The sequence below is a fragment of the Diadema setosum genome, chromosome 14, assembly GCF_964275005.1.
Source record: "Diadema setosum chromosome 14, eeDiaSeto1, whole genome shotgun sequence".
Lineage (NCBI taxonomy): Eukaryota > Metazoa > Echinodermata > Echinoidea > Diadematoida > Diadematidae > Diadema > Diadema setosum.
The window spans coordinates 25965722-25984559 of record NC_092698.1 but is presented as its reverse complement, the minus strand read 5'-3'; the positions used below and the strand labels follow the sequence as shown (position 1 = coordinate 25984559).

General features: G+C 38.8%; 2 protein-coding genes across 2 annotated transcripts in view; one reads left to right on the top strand and one right to left on the bottom strand.

Annotated features, from left to right (window-relative positions):
• Nucleotides 1-1489: 1489 nt before the first annotated feature.
• Nucleotides 1490-10602, top strand: LOC140238248 (ZP domain-containing protein-like). Its single transcript, XM_072318184.1, has 7 exons — nucleotides 1490-1514; nucleotides 2105-2313; nucleotides 2782-2889; nucleotides 7446-7837; nucleotides 8601-8721; nucleotides 9786-10002; nucleotides 10433-10602. The coding sequence occupies exons 1-7, from the start codon at nucleotides 1490-1492 to the stop codon at nucleotides 10600-10602; spliced, it is 1242 nt and encodes a 413-aa protein (XP_072174285.1).
• A 5844-nt stretch (nucleotides 10603-16446) lies between these two features.
• The window catches only part of LOC140238247 (ATP-dependent RNA helicase dhx29-like), a 33782-nt gene continuing 31390 nt past the window's right edge, over nucleotides 16447-18838 (bottom strand). The window contains exons 29-31 of the mRNA XM_072318183.1: nucleotides 18549-18680; nucleotides 17676-17772; nucleotides 16447-16545 (exon numbers count right to left, since the gene is read on the bottom strand). Coding sequence (XP_072174284.1) covers nucleotides 16490-16545; nucleotides 17676-17772; nucleotides 18549-18680 — 285 coding nt within the window. The 3' untranslated portion in view covers nucleotides 16447-16489. The remainder of the gene's footprint in view (nucleotides 16546-17675; nucleotides 17773-18548; nucleotides 18681-18838) is intronic.

The following is an 18838-nucleotide window of genomic DNA, read 5'->3' as shown; positions in this document are numbered from 1 at the left end:
AAAATTAGTTATGAAATTTCTCCCACAAATGGTCATTTTAGGTGGCACCCATATACACATGACATCGGCTGACCCCTGGTGCTGAACTTTTTTTCTTGCACTCTTTGAATGTATATTTTTCGAAAAAGGCAATATTTGGGGTAGGGGATGGGGTGACAGCATTTTATTCACAGTTTGTCTATTCCATGACTGCAAGTAATATTTTCTTACTCTAATGTTTAACTTATCGATCTATACTGTATTCTATTTGGGGTATAATCATGTATTCTTTACATTTATGATATTTATTCATTCATATTTGAGTTGCACAAATAAAATTCGAACTTCAAGTTCAAAATTTCATATATCTTTTATTACTGTAAAGCAAATTAAAGGAATACGATTTTTTTTTCACAACTTGTACGTAATTCAATTTCAGTTTTCCACAGTTTATAATAAGACAGCCCAATATGTGATAACCTTGCTGTCATAATACGCTGACTTAGCAGGGATCGTCAGAGAAAACCATATTGTTCATAATTATTTATAACAATCTGTAACTATCCGTTACTATCCCAAAATATCCGAAACTCTCCGCAAGTGTTCAGAACTATCATGTGCAAATTCGTAAGAATATCCGCAAGTGGACGCATGCATTCGCATCTGGTCGTATCTGTCTGTATCGCCCGCATTTTCCCCCGTATGTTTTATACAAATTTTCTGGTGACGGCAAAGGATCCGCGGGAGTCCGCAGAAAAAATGACTTTTTTCGGACGTAACGCCGGACGCAGAGCATTATGTGACTGGGGCCTTACACAGTCCATGCACCAGACCGACGTCTGTCATTCAGTTTGGACTATGTGTGCATGCGTGTCGGGTGAATCAAAGGAATATTACAGAGGGAGCGTCCTAATAGAAGGGTTGTCGGGGGTAATGTCGGGCCATTGAATTCTTATTCTAAACATGCAAAAACTGCAAAAGCTCCCTCTTGTCGGAGGGTCCCCCGCTCCCCCTTTCGGGTTCACTTACACTTTAGGAATTGGAAATCGTCCAAATATTCCACTGTGCACCAGATAGTACAATATTTCGAATCTAAATTTGCCAGACCGACGTGTGTCATTCTGTTTGGACTATGTGTGCATGCGTGTTTGGTGAATCAAATGAATGTTACCTATGGAGCGTTCTAATGAAAAAAGGGTTGTCGGGGGTAATGGCGCACATGCGGAGCAAGAGGTGACAGATACCATCATAGCCATTCCAAATTTCTCAGAATATTTGAATACTGGTATTTTCAAAATATTTCACAAATGTGTGCACCACATCGTTGAATTCCAGTTTTGAAAATGCAATAGATCACTCGCATGGCAGGCAAACACTATCCCTCGCATAATATCCCCCGCCCAATCTTTAAAGCTGCTAGTTTCGAAACATCTTTTGAAGAATTGTTCAATTCGGTCCAAAATTTAGATGAGATTCAAGGACAATACTTAAGGTATCAGTCCGTCCCAATATGAAATCTGACCTTCCGAAGAACGGTATATGATTTTCTCATCAGGCTGTCATGACACATTTTTTTTTTTCACCATTTCATTTTTGGCATACTCTTTACATATTTATGTATGTTTGTAAGCAAGTGTTCGTTCATTTTCTGTGTTTTTTTTTTTCGGGGAGGGGCACGTTTTCAATATACTGGGCGAAAACATGGTATTGATTTTGTTGTCAATACAGTTGTATAGTGAACAAATCACAGCTACGAAAATCTGGACATAAGGTCTTAAATCATATTTCACAAAGATAGCTATAGACATATTATCATGTCCTACAAATCTCCCGTTACAAATGGTAACTCTTTACAAGGTCGCCTGTACAATAATCAGAAATCTTTTCCAGCTCCCATTATAAGAACTAAAGCCTCTCTGACTTGCTTGATGCAGTCGAGGCAGCCCTGAAAACCCTTCGTGCTTTCAAGAACTTGTTTTAGACTTTATTAAGATAAAAAGCTATTAAAATCAAACTGAATGCTCTCGTTTTTTAAGAGAAATTAACAGAATGTATATTGCCAAAAACAATTATCTATTTTGATCATGTCCTTTTTCCTTTTCTCCTCCTTTCCTTTCTCGACCAGCACAACCATCCACAGACGACATCTGGCTGCTTTGTGCACCGGATCGCATCCTCGTAGAGATCCCTGTCAACCTGCTCGCGCATGAAGATGACTACAAGGATCTCGTGTTTGAAAATCAAACTAGTGAAGAATGTGGTGGCAAGATAGCAACATCTGAGAGAAACAAAGAACAGCAAGATGGAGAAGCCTCCATATTTGGGGGCAGAATTGTGATTAGATTACCTCCCTTTGGTATCGAATTAGAAGTATCTTGGAACGAAACGACACTGCTTTGTGGAACAGTCTTTCAGGTGAACATAATGATAATGAAATCCGTTTTACATTAATCAAAATCTAAGTTTGCGATTTTGCGTATCATTGGTACACAAAAAAGAAATATCGCCGTGGCGACTGATATACCTCTGCAATATCACATGGTTTTCCCAATGGTTGATTGGTTGGCATCCATTCGTTTCGAGAGGCGATGGCATAGCACTAGGCAGGAAGTTTGCACCGTCTTCAGTGGCTCTAAGTTCCACTCTTGAATGACAACCTTTGGAGTACATGCGGCAGATGAAATCCGTTGGGGCTGAGACTGAGGCTGCCCTTGCCTTCCTACTGGCTCTCTTATCGGTCTGCTGTACGTGCCTTGCGGCTTCAGCCCTCTTGACGCCCTCCCTGACGGTGTCTCTCCTCAGCTGACCATCTTCAGCTGCACCTTCCTAGGTGTTGGTGTCAATGTCAACTACATGTATCTTCATGTTGTGTTTCCACACGTCCATGAAGCGAAGATGCTGTCGTCAGGGGCAAGACCCCTCGCATAGCTCTCCATACTGTTACGACCAAAATCACACCGAGAATGATCTCACAAAAGAACCATTAAACTAATGTTCAGGCTGTTTAGTAACAGACAGTAACAGTGATATTTTTGGTACAGACGATGATCAATGAGTAGCCTACAATTATACATCGGTACAATGTTAATACAAGACTTACATGCATTACAGTCAAATGTGAAGTCACAAGGTCCATATACTGTATGCGCCATATATTTCGCGAGTCTAAATTTTCGCAAATCGGAACTTCCCGATGATTTCGCGAGTGGTTAAATTCGCGATCGTGTAGTCCTGTACCGAATGGAGAAATGTATAGGGCCTACGCGTACGTTACATTCATAGCTTGATCAGAGTCAATATTTTCGCGTGTCTTTAATTTCGCGAATAGAACCTGACTCACGAAATTCGCGAAAATAAAAACCTCGCGAAATATACAGTAGTGTAATCCCTTAGAAATGTCCACAGACATGACAGATGATGTTCGATGCACAGAGTGAATGATCGTCGATGCATCGATGAATGATCCCCCAAACGTAAATCAATGGGCAAAGGTTATCGTAATCCAAGATCATAATCCAAAGCATAAATCCACAGAAACACATGTAGAATCCAGATGTTATGACGACCGCGTCACATGTGACCGCGTGAATGATGTTAGTAATATACTACATGTAGTATAGCAAATATCCTGTTAGGAATCCGGCCCGTCACAGCTTCAATGTAGCAATGTCCATAGACATGAAAATGGAGTCAGGTAAGTGTATGTCTCCCAGGCAATACGTCTCCCAGGCCTTATCTCCACAAATGTAGCAGACCAGCAGGTAACACAGAACTGACTATAAACAAATCGCTTCAGAGCCAGAAGTAACATACTCTCTATAGAGCATAAAAGTGTTGAGTACTCTGCCTACTTCAGAATTTCTAGCTGTGGCTTATATAAATCCATTCACCCCTTTTTGAATGTTCTGCAACTCTCTCCAATATGGGGCTACTGCGCATTCAAGAGCCTGCCCTCCAGATCCCTGACTTCCTGTCTATACCTATAAAAAACGACCAATCACATTGGGCTGCAGGTAGTGTATGTATTGCATAACATCATACCTAAGATAACTAGCTACCAATCATGATGGGCTACATGTAGAGTGTAGACCTGTATTGAATCACATAGCCAAATATGTAGGCACTTCCTAGAACATCCTGGATTAGGTGAGCTCTTTCCTTTCACATGCATGTACTGTAGCTATACCAAATAGAAACTTTTCCACTAATCTGATCCACCTGTATACATGCACACATTTTAAGCAACCATAAATGTCTACCATGCAGAATGTACATTCATGACAATACAACATGTCCATAAGCATTCGACGCACATGACCCACCACATATAAGCATTCGACGCACATGACCCACCACATGCACTTGAGGCTTCTCTGGCTGGGGAGCGAAAACATGCTGAGAATACGCTTGAAGACCTCTGTGTTTGTCACCCTATCCTGCCACGTCATGTTCAGGAGTCATCTGAGGCAGTGGTGTTGGAAGGTATATTGAGCCTCGATCTTCTCCTGGCCGTCATAATGTTGCCCAGGACTCACAGCCGTATAGCAGGATGATGAGGACGCAGGCTTTGTAAACGTGGAGCTTGGTGTTCCTGGTCAGCTGACTGCCCCTTGTTCCATACATGCTTGCTCAGTTTGGCCATGACTGCTGTAGCTTTCCCTATCCTATTGCTTATGTCACTGTCAACCCAAGGTAGGTGTAGTACGTAGTTCTTGGGTCAAGATCTTAGTCTTTTTCAGGCTGATGGTTAGTCCAAATTCCTTGCAGGCATGGGATAGACGATCGTCAATCAGCCTCCGAAATCCGGCCTCTGTGTGCGATACCAGTGCAGCCCCGACAGCGAACAACGTTTCTTGGATATGAACCTCTCTAACCTTTGTTTTAGCATGCAGTCGGGCAATGGTAAATAGCTTCCCGTCCGCTCTGGTACGGATTACGGAGAAGAAGATTCCGAAGGAGTCCGTGCGAGGACGCCGCCCTGCTTCACACCGCTGCTCACAAAAGTTCCAACGTTATGCAGACTCTGCTTTGCATGTCCTCGTGAAAGGATGTGACAATAAGAGCAGTCTTGGGGGCATCCTATCTTCTGCAAGAGATTAAAGAGCCCACTTCGGCTGACTAGGTCAAAGGTTCTGATCCCAATAATGTTTACAGTAAAGGTCTTGAGAATGTGAGATGACAGTTTCACATGATAATTGACAAAAAAAAAAAAATGGCACGTTTGTCACAAATGTGTTTGATGTCTACTTCCTTGAACCAGATTTTATTTGGATGGATGGATACTTTGTGTAAGAGAGGAAGTATTCAGGAATTCTAGCATTTTCACTCGAATTTTGACCCTTGCCCTATGATCCCATGTTCCATAATATTCTTCAAATGCCTAATTACTTACTGGTAACATTCATTTTCACGACAATGCTTTGAGCTATGTTCAAAATATGGGAAAAACTGTGCCATTTTACCATTTTCACAAGACATTTGACCCCATTACGAAAAGTCCATCTTTAGAGAACCACTGTGCACTAGGCCCCATAATCCTTGTTGGCCTATATAGGGCCCCCTGTATTTTCAGTTTATGCATAGAGTAATACAATTTTAGAATTTTAACCTGACCGTTGACTTTGACCTTTGACTCAATGACCACAAAACTCACGACTCCTGCAGACAGCTTGACATTTGACATTTCACTTGATCTTTGACCTATCCCAAAATTTTCCGTAGCTCTTTTTTTTTTTATCTCGCAATACATGAAGGAAATACAAGAAAATACCTTGAGGCATTGTCGATATGAGTGAAATAGTGGAAAATTTTAAGAATTTGATCCTTACCATTGACCTTGAGCATTTGCACCCAAAAGTTGATTGGTACAGCTTTGTTTACTTATATAGGCCCTACGTTTCATTAGGATACCTCAAACGGTTTCAAGTTACACTGTCCAATTGATTACGGTACGGCCGGAAAAACGGACGGACGGACGGACAACCCGAAAACATCATGCCTCCGGCAACACTTTGTGGCGGAGGCATGAAAATAAAACAAAACACGTTCGAACAGGCTTACAAAGTTTCAAACCACTTGTGGCTCCACTGAAAAATACGACGAATTCCGAAATTGATATCTGTGTTGACTGTTGTTTAATGTTGTTGTTTAAATTGTAAATATCTTAATGACTCGATTTCACACATATTCAATATTACTTTGCACTTGCATTCGGCGTCAGCAGTGGCGGATCCAGATGGGCGCGTGTCAGCTCTTTACTTTTGGGTAAAACAAAAGAAATAAAGAGACAAAAAGGGGGGGGGGTGCGTGCGTCCTCCCTTTAATTTCGCAAAGGCGCCTCCCCTTTACGGAATTCCTGGATCCGCCCCTGGTCAGCGTGGTAGAAACACCAATATAATATTATTCAAGAAAACTTCGAAAAGGAAATAAACTTCCCTTTACATTTCATCATCTATGACATCTCTGAAAACCGTTTAGGTTCTATTGTGGATTCAACCTCCCGCGTCATTTTTGTACATAGTCATGTTTGTGCATCAGTGTGCGTATGTATATGCTTTTCGTTTTGCTTTTGCAAGTGAAAAAAACAGGGAGACATAATTGCAGAGAGAGGGAAAGAGAAAAAGAGAGGCAGAAAGTATGGTGAAAGCACTTATGTAGCTAATTTAGGTGGAGATAGTGTGGGTGATTTTATCATTTTCCCCTGCAAATTCCGAACTCCAAAGTGCACCTCTGGGGTGTGTTTTAGTCAATTCGTGAATGTGCGAGTGAAGACAGCTCCAAGACAACAACAAAATGTAATACTGACTATCTTGGGTTTCATTCAAATCAGTTCAATTCAATCCATTTTTTCCCATTCTTTAGAAAAACAAGATAGCATGCACTTCACTATTGTTCCTCACGAAGGAATAATGCAGATGATATAGTGAGATGAGTATCCAAGCAACAGCAGCGAAACATTTATCAACTACAAAACAACAAAATAGATTCGAAGACTCATTAAAAAACTGACATTACAACAGGACAACAAGCAAGACTGACTTGACAACACTTCAACTGAAGAGACAGGGTGGAATTGGAAAAGAAAATGGAGGATTGAGGTAATGAATTGAAGAACATTAAGCTAGAGAAAAGCGGTGGAAATAATTATAGTAGCAATAAAATGAAGGTCAAATTGGATTCTTGAATGAATGATGGTAGAGCTATATAGAGGCTAAGTCGATTCTGTGGAATCATAAAAGTGTAAAAGAAAAGAAAACTTAAACAATCTTTAATAACACTATATTGAAGGAGCAATGTTGATATCGTTTGTCGGGGAGTTCCCAAAAATAATCCAGTATGAATAAGTGTTTGAGTTTAAGGCGTTCGTAGGAAAGGTTAGTGCATGGAACTCTGTCGAGTGAGATATTTATGAAATGATTGATTTGGGGGAAATTGTAGTATTAAAATTCCATTATTTTGCTTCGCAGGAGACCGAGGATAAGCATGTATACACCAACAGAATAACAAACAGACGGGATCCCCAAGGAACAATAAGTCGACAGTACAAGGTAGATATACCCATCAAATGCTCCTACGACCGCACGGCCCGAGTAGATGCAACCTGGTACAAACTGGAGGATTACATTCTAGACACCAATCTGGAAGAGGAAGGAAAATACAAGCTAGGCCTCAAGTTTTACGATGATGCTGGATACATCAACCTTGTTGAGGGGTTTCCTTTGGTTGTCCACCTGGATGAGGAGCTCTACTTCCAGGCGTCATCAGGTTACGGCCACTTAGATCTGTCTATTCAGTCGTGCAGAGCAACACTTGGTGGCAACTACGACACGACGGACTCGTATGATTTCATACAAAATTGGTAAGCTGGAAGATCTGATGAGCTTCGGAACATTTTTTCTTTTTTTTTTAAATATATATTTTTAGCACACTGGGGCCCCTGAACAGGGGGAGGGGGGGGGGGGGGGGGACACATACACACACTTTTGGCTTAAAAAATGGGGGAAAATCGAGGAAAATAACTGGCAAAACTCCGTTGAGAATCGTAATATTAGATAAAAATAGAATTAAAAGGAAAAGTAATACAGGTCTCCAAAAATAATTAAGCTGTTTAAACATCAAAAGTGAAGAACAAACAATTGTGAACACCTTTAGATGTTTACTAGCGGTGACTAACAAGGGACACCGAACGTTTTGCAGTTGTGTATTCATCTTTTCTTTGTTTTGTTTCCTTTCATTCCTTTTCTCCTGTTGTCAATGGAAGGGCCGTGGAGGGGCGTGCCGGCATTTTTGTTTTTGTTTTTGTTTTTGTTTTTGTTTTGTGTGTGTGGGTGGGGGGGGGGGAGGTGGAACATGGCAGTGCTCAGAGTTCGGTGTGTAGGGTTAATGCCCTCCCCCCCCCCCCACCGCTCTAAAGTCCTATGTGTGTGTGTGTGTGTGTGTGTGTGTGTGTGTGTTTGTGTGTGTGAGGGGCGGGGAGGGCTAACCAGCGATTCTGCGACCTCTAACTTTTAAAGGAAGTAATAATTTAAGCGTCCAGTCCTGGGAGGAGAGAAGTGTTTCCTTTTGGTGTTGTTACATTCATTACCAAGTAAAGTCTATATCTGCGTCTTTGTACCTCTCAGGGCGGTGACAAGCGGTGAAGTTGATGTAACGTCCCTGACTTGCTCAGGCACCACTCCCATTAACGTTATCAACGTCAAGACCAGAGCGTTTCGCTTCCTAGCAGGCGATGTTGATCAAGTGGTAAGTCATCATCTGGCCTCGTTGCTTATCAAGTTCTAGAGTGGTCCATATCTATACAAGCTGACTTTTGCGTGGTCCTCTCTCTTCCAATACCAGATTTATTTTGAACGAATAGTTTCATAAAATTATACATATTATGCACCTGCTCATTTTGTTCTGCTTTCAGCTGTATGTTTATATGCATTTATTTTGTATAACATTGATTTGTCATAGCTGTAGTATGTGTAAAAATGTACGATATTTAAATTGACTTGACTTGAATTGAAATGAACTAAACAGCAAACTATTCATTCTACCTATAGTTGTGACATCATGGACTCCTTCTTAGCTATTAAGATATAGAAATTCAATTTCGCGCGAACCAGCCCCTGGAAGGTAAATAAAGATGTACAGACCCCGAAAGATTATTGTGACCCATAACTTAGAAACATTGTATTAAGCGCATTACAAATGTAATGTATTATTATTTATTTATTATTATAACTTCCAAGAACGGGGCACTCGTCTTTATCATGGTTATAGCGTGATTGTCCGACAAGCTCAAATAAATCTTTGTTACTTGCGTCTGTTTCAAAATCAGCATTTTATGAATAAAACCCTTTTAACATTAAAACTGTTAATAAAACTTTTCTGACTATAAAAAGTTATAAAGTTTATGAATGTGACACCCGTATACTTTTGCAGGTGTCGGTTAATTGTACGGATGTGTTGGCATGCATTTATTTTGGCATTTATAAGCAAACTTCCAAAATGCATTAAAGATTCTTTGCATCCTCGTGCATCCGTATCTGTTCGTCTTTGTGTTAATCTTTTATAAGATCATGCACTTAGTCAAATATGTGAACAATATACCATACAATATTTGAAATCAAAGATACACATCCCCAGTGATCTCTTTGCCTGACGTGAACATGGTGAAAGGAACGACGCAGATTCGTAATGCGATACATGAGTGATATATACTTATGATGTCTATGAACATGATTAAATACTGTTAGATTGGAACTTTTTTGGCCAGGAAAGGCGTGACAAATTTTCCATTCAATATTATCATTAATACACAGGTATACATCCACTGTGATCTTTTCGTCTGTGATAAAGATGACGATAATTCAATATGCAAACAAGCGTGCAGTGATGGCTACACCAGTCAGTCTCCGGACAGACGTAGGCGTGAGGCGGCTTACGCTCCGCCACCTATGCCCACACAGCGAGTGACTCGTGGCCCTATACGCATTGCACGGGACACTCAAAACTCTTGGGTCGAATCTGATTCCAACGGTAAGTGTCGCACTGGCCTCCCTATTTAAAGAGAGTTTTGCCATGAAATGTAAATAGATACTGAAGTGCACCTTGACATACTAATCACTAAATCCACTTTTTGCATTTATGCCGTCTATAGGTAAATAATTCTATTAGATTCAGTTATTTGTACACATTTCTTACAGCAGCTGTTGTAATTTGACGTCCTTCATTGTTGGAATATTAACTACATGTATGACTTGTAAAATCTCTCGTGACATCGCTATTTGAAACGGCAACAGGTATTTTTATCTGAACTAAAATGGATATGACGTGTAACGACAGAAGCGCATCAAAAAGTGACACACAAAGGAAGTGTGTGCTTATCAAAAACAACAACTACTTCAGCTTACCGAAATCAAATAAGCGTTGTTGTTATAGATTTGTCAAAATAATGTTGATTATACAGGTGATACACAGGCCTGGACATCGCCGATTTGGGGCGTTGCCGTGCTGACCATGGGGGCCGTTGTCATTGTTCTACTCGCAGCCCTGGTCGTGACTTTGAGAAACCCTGGCCGAAACCGCACCGGTGAAAGAAAAGACGAAGAGGAGGGCGTGGGTCTCATTGGAAAGTAAACCCTGACGCCTTCGGTCACCCCAACCCAAGCAGCACAGCCGAACAACACTGTAACAGCAACATACTTCATTGTTTTATACTTTGTTTCTTTTCCTTTTTGGAAGGGGCGCTCCGTATTCCTGCACATATACGTTACTCTCCCTTTGAATAATGCTCACACTGTAAATTCACTATACGATAACATTATTTTCTTTCTCCTATACGCTAACGCTGTCTTATACTGATAGGTATAGTTGTAAAGATGATCTTTGTTTCTATTTAGTTTAGGAAGCGACTACCACTCTGGTTATTGCTTCGTTTGTTTGAAGATACTTGTAATCTCTGCAGGTAATAAGGAAAAGGGCGTTATTTCGAAAGGTAATTTCATGTTCGTTCCGTTGGAATTGTCTTTGATGTTTGGCTTTGTGTATTAGATTACTTTCATGACGATATACATGTATTTAGCATTGTTCAAGACTGAATCGAAGCGGAATTATGATGTCTTGAATGAACTTTTGGCTTTTTGATTTATAGATATCACTGTTTCATAGACTTGTGCGTTCACGGTTGATTAAATCGACGTTTACAATCAGGTAGCACACACTTAACTTCCATTTCCCCATCAAGGAAGAGCAAAGAAAAAGAAAAGAAAGGTACTATAATGCGGAAAGCCCTCAGTCCGCACAAAGCAGAGTGAATTATAATCATTGCACTGAATGTAAAATTCACCAACATGATGAATCCTCTTTGTGGACCAAATGACTCGTATGTTACCCAGTCAATAGTTTGTTTGTTTTTTGTTTGTTTGTTTGCTTTTGTATCTTCTGTTGTTTCCGCTTTACATCGATGAAGAATATATTTTCGCTCCGGAAATTCATCTAATGATAAGGTTTGAATTCATTCAGTTGTGACTTCGCAACATCCCACAACATCCATATTGTCATTCACGTTGACGTAGCCAACTTTCTGTTAATTGTAGGGCTGATGATAACCTTTCATTATTTGCTTTGAGTTGCAATGATTTAGCTGAAGGCTATGTACTACTTTTACTGCTAGTTCTTGTGTACTCCAGAAAATAAACAAAAAAGGCTTCGACTGAAACCATGATAATCAGGAGCACGTATTCAGACTTTCCTTTTGGATGACAGGCATTTAGCACCCTTGTCTCTTACACAGATTGTTGTCTACTTACGCAGCCAAAGATACGAACAAGCTGATGGCGCATTGCGCATTTTCCCTTTTTGTGGTGATTTTATTATTTTTTTTTATTTAATCGAATGATTATGACTCTATGAGCATTTGATCCTAGATCTGAATGTATTACTTGGATGAGAACACGAAACGGGTTCGCTTTGTAGAAAGTTGATATCAAACAGTTCATGATTAGAGTAGATTCTCTACAAATTCTCAATGTGGTATCAAAACTGGATGTAGTAATACTTAAGCAATCGTTCTTGACTCGTATATTATCCTGTGACACATTGACAGGATACTTCTTTAACCCGAAATGTCCTACATTTCTTTGTTTGTTTTTGTTTTTGCCTTTAGGTTATATCCACCTCAATGTATTCACTCATTTTGTATGGCGTCGGAAACTAAAAAGATATAGTATAGAAGATTTGTGAATTGTTTCCTTCAGCACTCCTCGACCAATATAACGCAAAATATGCGGGCCATATAACTACACATCACTGTCGTATCATACGGTAAAAGCAAGTTTGCCTGCTTAAATTAATAGTAGTAAATTGATTCTTCCTTGATATCTAAACAGATACACGTTGTACCACGGAATAAAGGTTAATACAAAATGGAATTGAATTCATATTTTCCCGTTTGAACTAATTCTCTGTATCACGGCTTTGCATGTCAGCATATCCTTATAGCAGTGTGCTGACAACTCAGACTTTAATCGACGTATAACTGGTGCGGTTTTTCCCCCATATACAGTTGTAGTGTTTGTTATCTGAAATTAACGCTTTAATGTACACTTGTGATTCCAGTCAGTTCAACAAACATAATTCATGTATGCCGTTTGGAATAAAAGACGCATATTGTTGATTAAACTCACATTTCGTGGTCACAGAAAGATTGTGCATAAACAGAAAAACACTTAAAGAAGAAATCCACTTCAGAATTTTATCAATATCATAACAAAGAGGACAAAATCCTGTAGAACAGTAAATGATCAAAATCAGGTAAGAAATAATCAAGTTATGATATCTGAAGTTTCAACATTTTTCGGAATACTTATTGATCAGTCGTTATATGAATATTAAAATCACCAAGTTGATGTCATGCTCTCACAATTCCCTATTCATTTCATCATACAGAAATGACAAAAATCTCATATTTCAGCTGTATAAATATAAAATTTGCTTTAAACCACCCAAAATAAATACAACTGTAGGAACAAATGTTAACTCCGATATACAGTCAAAGCTGCCTTACCGGCCATCTGTCTATAGCAGCCATCTACCGTATACGGCAATTAAACACAATACCCAAGAGAAAAGTCATGTTAACGACCCCGTCTACAGCAGCCACCTCTCTGTAACGGCCAGTTTTTTCGCCGCCCATGGGTGGCGGCTACAATTAGGTTTAACTGTGTTTTTATATGGGAATATGTTTTTACCCGTATTAGCTAAAAATAACAAATTTCCCCCCGAATTTCATATACAGTAACATACATGAAAACTGTGAATGCATGATATCATCAACTTGCTCATTTGAATATTCATAAGGACTGGTCAAGAAATATTTTCCGAGGAAATGTGAAATTTCAAAATGTCAAAACTTCCTTATTTCATATCCGATATTTGTCATTTTTGGAACGTCTGTAGGGATTTTTTTTTCTCTTTCTTTTAGAGTTCATTTATCTTTTTGGGTGGATTTCCTAATTAATTAACACGTAGCATACTGAACTGCCGTGAATGTCTGCAAGTTCGAAATGACCTGCATGTGTACTGTCCCCATGACATGTGGTTTGTGAGTAATGTGTAAGGTAAATTGTACATCCCATGAAGACCAAAATATGACAATCGCTCTTCGTAATTGGACAAGGGAGAGAGGCCGTCAGGATGATTGGGGTTTAAGTGGGTCAGTGTGGAATAAGTGTCCTACACCCTTCCTGTCTTTTGACATTGAAGTTCACTTGTAATACTTGTACATGTATTTTCTTTCTCCTCTCTCCCTCTCTCTCTCCCTTTCACTCCCTACCCCTCCCTCCCTTCCTTTCTCTCTCTCGTCCATGCTCATTTGTCTTTGCTTAAAAAGTACACAAGTTTAGGGCACATTTTAATGGGAACATTTCGTATACGACTCGTCTTTATTTTCTTCATGAAAAGTCCTTACCACTCAAACTCTTGTGGGAGACAACTGGGACTGTCTGACCTAGTAGATCTAAATAGTTGCCTGTGTGATTGCACTTTGAAATTGATACACAAAGCTGGAACCAATACACTGTACGGTCTTTATACAAAGTTGTGTGACTGTGGTTGATCATTGGACATAGCGAACATGATATGTACTCATTTACATTTCTGATACATGCTTGCACTCTATGAACAAATCAACAGTGGAATATTGGTATTATGCTGACGTCACATGAATGCTTACAAGAGAACAATACCTCTATAATAAATGACCCTGTAACTCCAAATCTCTTGAGTTCATCAAAAAAGTAGTGATGCATTTTTTATTACAGTTCAAATTCAAAAGAAAGAGATAGTAAATTCATTTGCTTATGCTGAACCCATGCTTAGCCCATTTGCCAAATCTCATTTTCACAATTTGCAATAAAGACAGTCTTCAGCATGTTTTTCTTTGTTTCCCTTGATTTTAACAATCAAGAGTATAAAGCAATTAAGGACTTATGTATTTCAGGGACTGAGCTTGGCAGGTCAGGTGGTCATACTTGAAAATCTCCCTAGATTCTGGTCATACAGTATAGTAAGCCATGGGACCTTGCAAAGATGTGCATATCGTGGTAACATGATAGATTGAAAAATGTATGATTGACCATAGGTTTTTTTTTTTTTTTTTTTTTTCGCCTATGTCTGCGAGGTTGGTTCTTGTCAGTTGGCTGGACATAACTTGTGATAGGGCACTTTGGTGACAAGCAGGTTAAGGATTTAGATAACAGAAAATATTCTGGATACACTGTACATTGTATTTGACACCTCATATGTAGGATCTTATTCATAATCATTCTGGAATATGTTCTTTTCATGAGTATGGGTAAGGTTCTGGTAAGTATCATAACAAGAAAATAAGATGTGATATACTGTATTACATGGAGAATAATTTGCACCCAGGGTTGAGTTGTGATGGATTGGGTTGCAACAGATACAGTGTAGCTGGAATGTCTGTATACGAGCTACATTGTAGTTGTAGGTTAGGCTTTAGTAAATTTGCTGTTAGAGGAAAGTGTGAAGGCTCAACCAGGCCTCAGCCTAGTGAGCAAGGCTGGAAACTGTGGAGTTTGATAAGAACATGTAATACTTTATAAGTAACACAAGAGGAACTTAAGATATGAAACTCTTGATTCTTTAATCAATATTCTATTTTTGAGCTGAATCGCCATATTTCACAATTTTTACTGTTGTTTTTTTTTTTTTATGGTTGTTTTAAGTTCACCAGAGTTTGGTTTGAATATAATACTCTTACTGTAACAAGTTTGAGACAAATGAAAGGATTGACATGGAAAATTGTATGACAGAACATACATATATTCTCTAGCAAACAACCACAAATATTTGACTACATGCTAGATAAAATTTGTGCTTGTCTTCATTTCAGTTTGCACATTTACTTCACTTTTGATGTGTCTCAAAATCCACTAGTGTATAATCTCTTTAAAGTACCATCAAATAGATACTGTAAAATTGTCACACCCTCTTCTCTGTAACTGTTAAACTACACCTGTCCTCTCACTGATAATGATAATGTCTTATTTACCCAGGGAAACCTCTTCAGTGTTGCCACTGCTCTATCAGAGGGCCCTGCCATTATTATTACCCTAGCATTGCCAGGTACCCATTTATACACCCTGGTTGAGAGGGACATGATGGGTTAAAACAATGGGTTATAACATCTTGTCCACGGACGTATGCACTTGGTGGGAATCAAACTCGGGTCGTCCGACTCGGAGTCGGGAGTCGTAACCACTATGCCGCAGTATTCATGGGGAATACTGTGTGGGAAACACACACAGAACTCTGCTGAAAGAACTAAATTCTTCCAGCTTGCATTCCAAGGGGGCAAAATCAACAATGGATTCTTTTTGTCTTGAAGCGAACTTGATATCTTGTGACCTGTTCCCTTCATATGCATATATTTATAATTTCACTGACAAACACATTGACACCTGTGCACTTGTATCTTTATCATGTTTTCATTTGTCACTACACTTGGTTTTCCCTGCTCAGTACAATTATCCCATTGTGATGGATAAGTAGGAATCCATACATATCATAAAGTTCTTATTTTACACATTCTCTTTTCATTTCCCAGCTTTGATCTATCATTAAATTTGATGTTTCATGACCAGTCCCCTTCATACAGATATACTGTAATTTCACAGACATAACACATTGGCATCTTTGCACTTGTATCTCTATCCTGTTTGCAGTTGTCACTACACTGTACTTGATTTCCCCTGCACAGTAGACTAAACGAATTTGTGATGGATAAATATGAATACATATGTATCATATAATTCTTATACTACACATTTTCTTTTTATTTACCAGCTTTGATCTATCATTGGAATAATCATATTGAAATCTTGGCATGAACCTTACATCACATCACATGACTAGATACGGCATGATTACATTGCATATATTTGATGTAGCAATTCTTCCATGATGGTTCCAAGAGATGCACACAAAGTTTCCAGCTCCTCTGTTATCTTGTCCTCTCTGCCTTCAGCAACTCCACGAGAGACATGATCGGCTTCTCGTCTGCAGCAAAGGAAATAAAAACCTTGCATCTTCAGTAGGAATCTCAATTCAAACAATATGTGGTGGAAGTGGGAAAAGGCAATAATACATTTGAGATCACTGGGTACAAGTTTTATATTCTTCCTGAACAAATGACTTATCAGTGAAGGAAAACGACAACAAACAAACCAAAAACACGCAAACACAAAAACCTCCAGCATATTTCTACACTGCCCTTCACTTCATTGTGGAAGAAAGTTCAGTGCTTGAGAATGCTGCAATTAAAAAGGTGGTTGGCAGAGATGATTTCATCCACACATAATTTCCAACAAATTCAGGGAGAGGTCTCATCTATAACAGGCAGCCAGTCCAAGAATATCAAAAGCACCAAGCAATTTGAATGATCGCTTAGAGACTTTGGTCTTATCAGCATAAATATAACACAGAAGACATTACTAAGATTACATTACAAGTAATTGCATTGCAATTTACAAGCTCATACACTTTTTGATTAGTGGACTTCTAAACTCAAACACTACTAAGACTGCATAAAGAAAAGACAAGCAGGACACATCTACTCTGAGACGTGCATATCACGTTTAAGATACTTCACTGGACTCATACATATCCTCTGAGATTGATACAATGCACTTCACATAAAGAAAGCAGGTACAAAATATTTGTAGCACCTTTAAGAAAAGGAATATCAAAATGTTTCTGTGTATTTGACAATATGTGAACAATTTTGGGGCATGATCTACTCTGCTATCACCACAGCATCAAGCATAGACAACATTGAAAAGGCGCTATAAAGAAATTGGTTGTAGTAGTAGTACTACTACTACTATTATTATTATTATGATTATGATTATGATTATGATTATGATTATTATTATTATCATTATTATTATTATTACTATTATTATTATTATTATCATGATGATGATGATGTTGATGATGATTATCATTATCATTATTATCACTATTATTATTATTATTGATATCATTATCATAATCATCAATATCTTCATCACCATCATCAAGGTTGGTATCATCACAACAGTGCTGAATCCTTCCTCCTATCAAAAACCTCTCCATGACTCTACATTTTATTTCCTTTGTGGCCAAAGGAGACTGTACAATGTACTCACCTTGAACTTGTAGAGATGGATTTGCAAGCTTCTTCTCTAGGAAGACGTTCAGTAAAAGCCTCAGCTCCTTGAAGATCACAGCTGTCTTGGCAGAAGCCTTTCAGAGCAGGAGAAGAAAAAAACAATATTTGGTAAAATGTCCCCCAAAAAATTACGATCAGATTTTCACATTGATAACTTCCAATCTGATAAAACTGTCTGAATGCTATTTCAGGGTCTAAAAATATAACATCTTACCTAAATTTTGCAGAAAACCCCATTCAATTTGGTTAAGTGGTCACAGAGAAAATGTGGATAGTTGTAAAGTATGTATTGTCATACATGGGTCTGATTCTTCCAAGTTTAGCACTTGGATGCTCTTCGAACTGCATAATGTGTGAACACAATGGACAGAACTTGGAAGGAAGGGATTCCTGACATGTTCTACAAAAATCTTCATTTCTCTTTTGACCACTGAAGCAAATCGGAAGAGGTTTTCTATAAGATGTGGCTAATAAGTTATAGTTTGCACTAAGAAATTGTATTTGGATTAATGCACTATTTTTTAAGTTATCATTGCGGAGGTGACTTTTGTAATTATATTTTGGGACATACGATATATCATTTCCCACAAAAAGATCTGCCAAGTATTGTCATTCAGAGACAAAATGTGGAAAAGGAAAAAGTTGTATATTTTCGTCATCTTTCAACAAAAATCATACATGTACATAGAATAAGAATACATATAATTGGAAAAAAATCTGGAAAATAAATGCGCAATATGGGTATCATCCTGGTTTTATCCCTTCTCACAGAGCAAAGAAACAATAACATATTATTATTTGTAGTTGGATGACATGCCGCTAGAGTCAAGGTGTTGCAAAATGCACTTACCTGGAATGTGATCCAGTCATCTATGCTAATCAGCTGCTCCCTGTGGTGAACGGATATCTCTCCTCCAAACAGTAGAAGTGGGTACGGTGTCACCAAAGAGCTGTCACGGAGGGATACCTTCGAGGTTTTCACCTGATCACGGGAAAAAAAAAAATCATACAGCATCTGAGATGGGAGTACGGTCAGGGTACACCCGGTACACCAGTTCAATGAACACCGTCTGGGCGTTAGCATTGATACTCTCTTCTTATTTCCTATTATTGTCGAAGCCAGCGTATCTCAAAATAGCT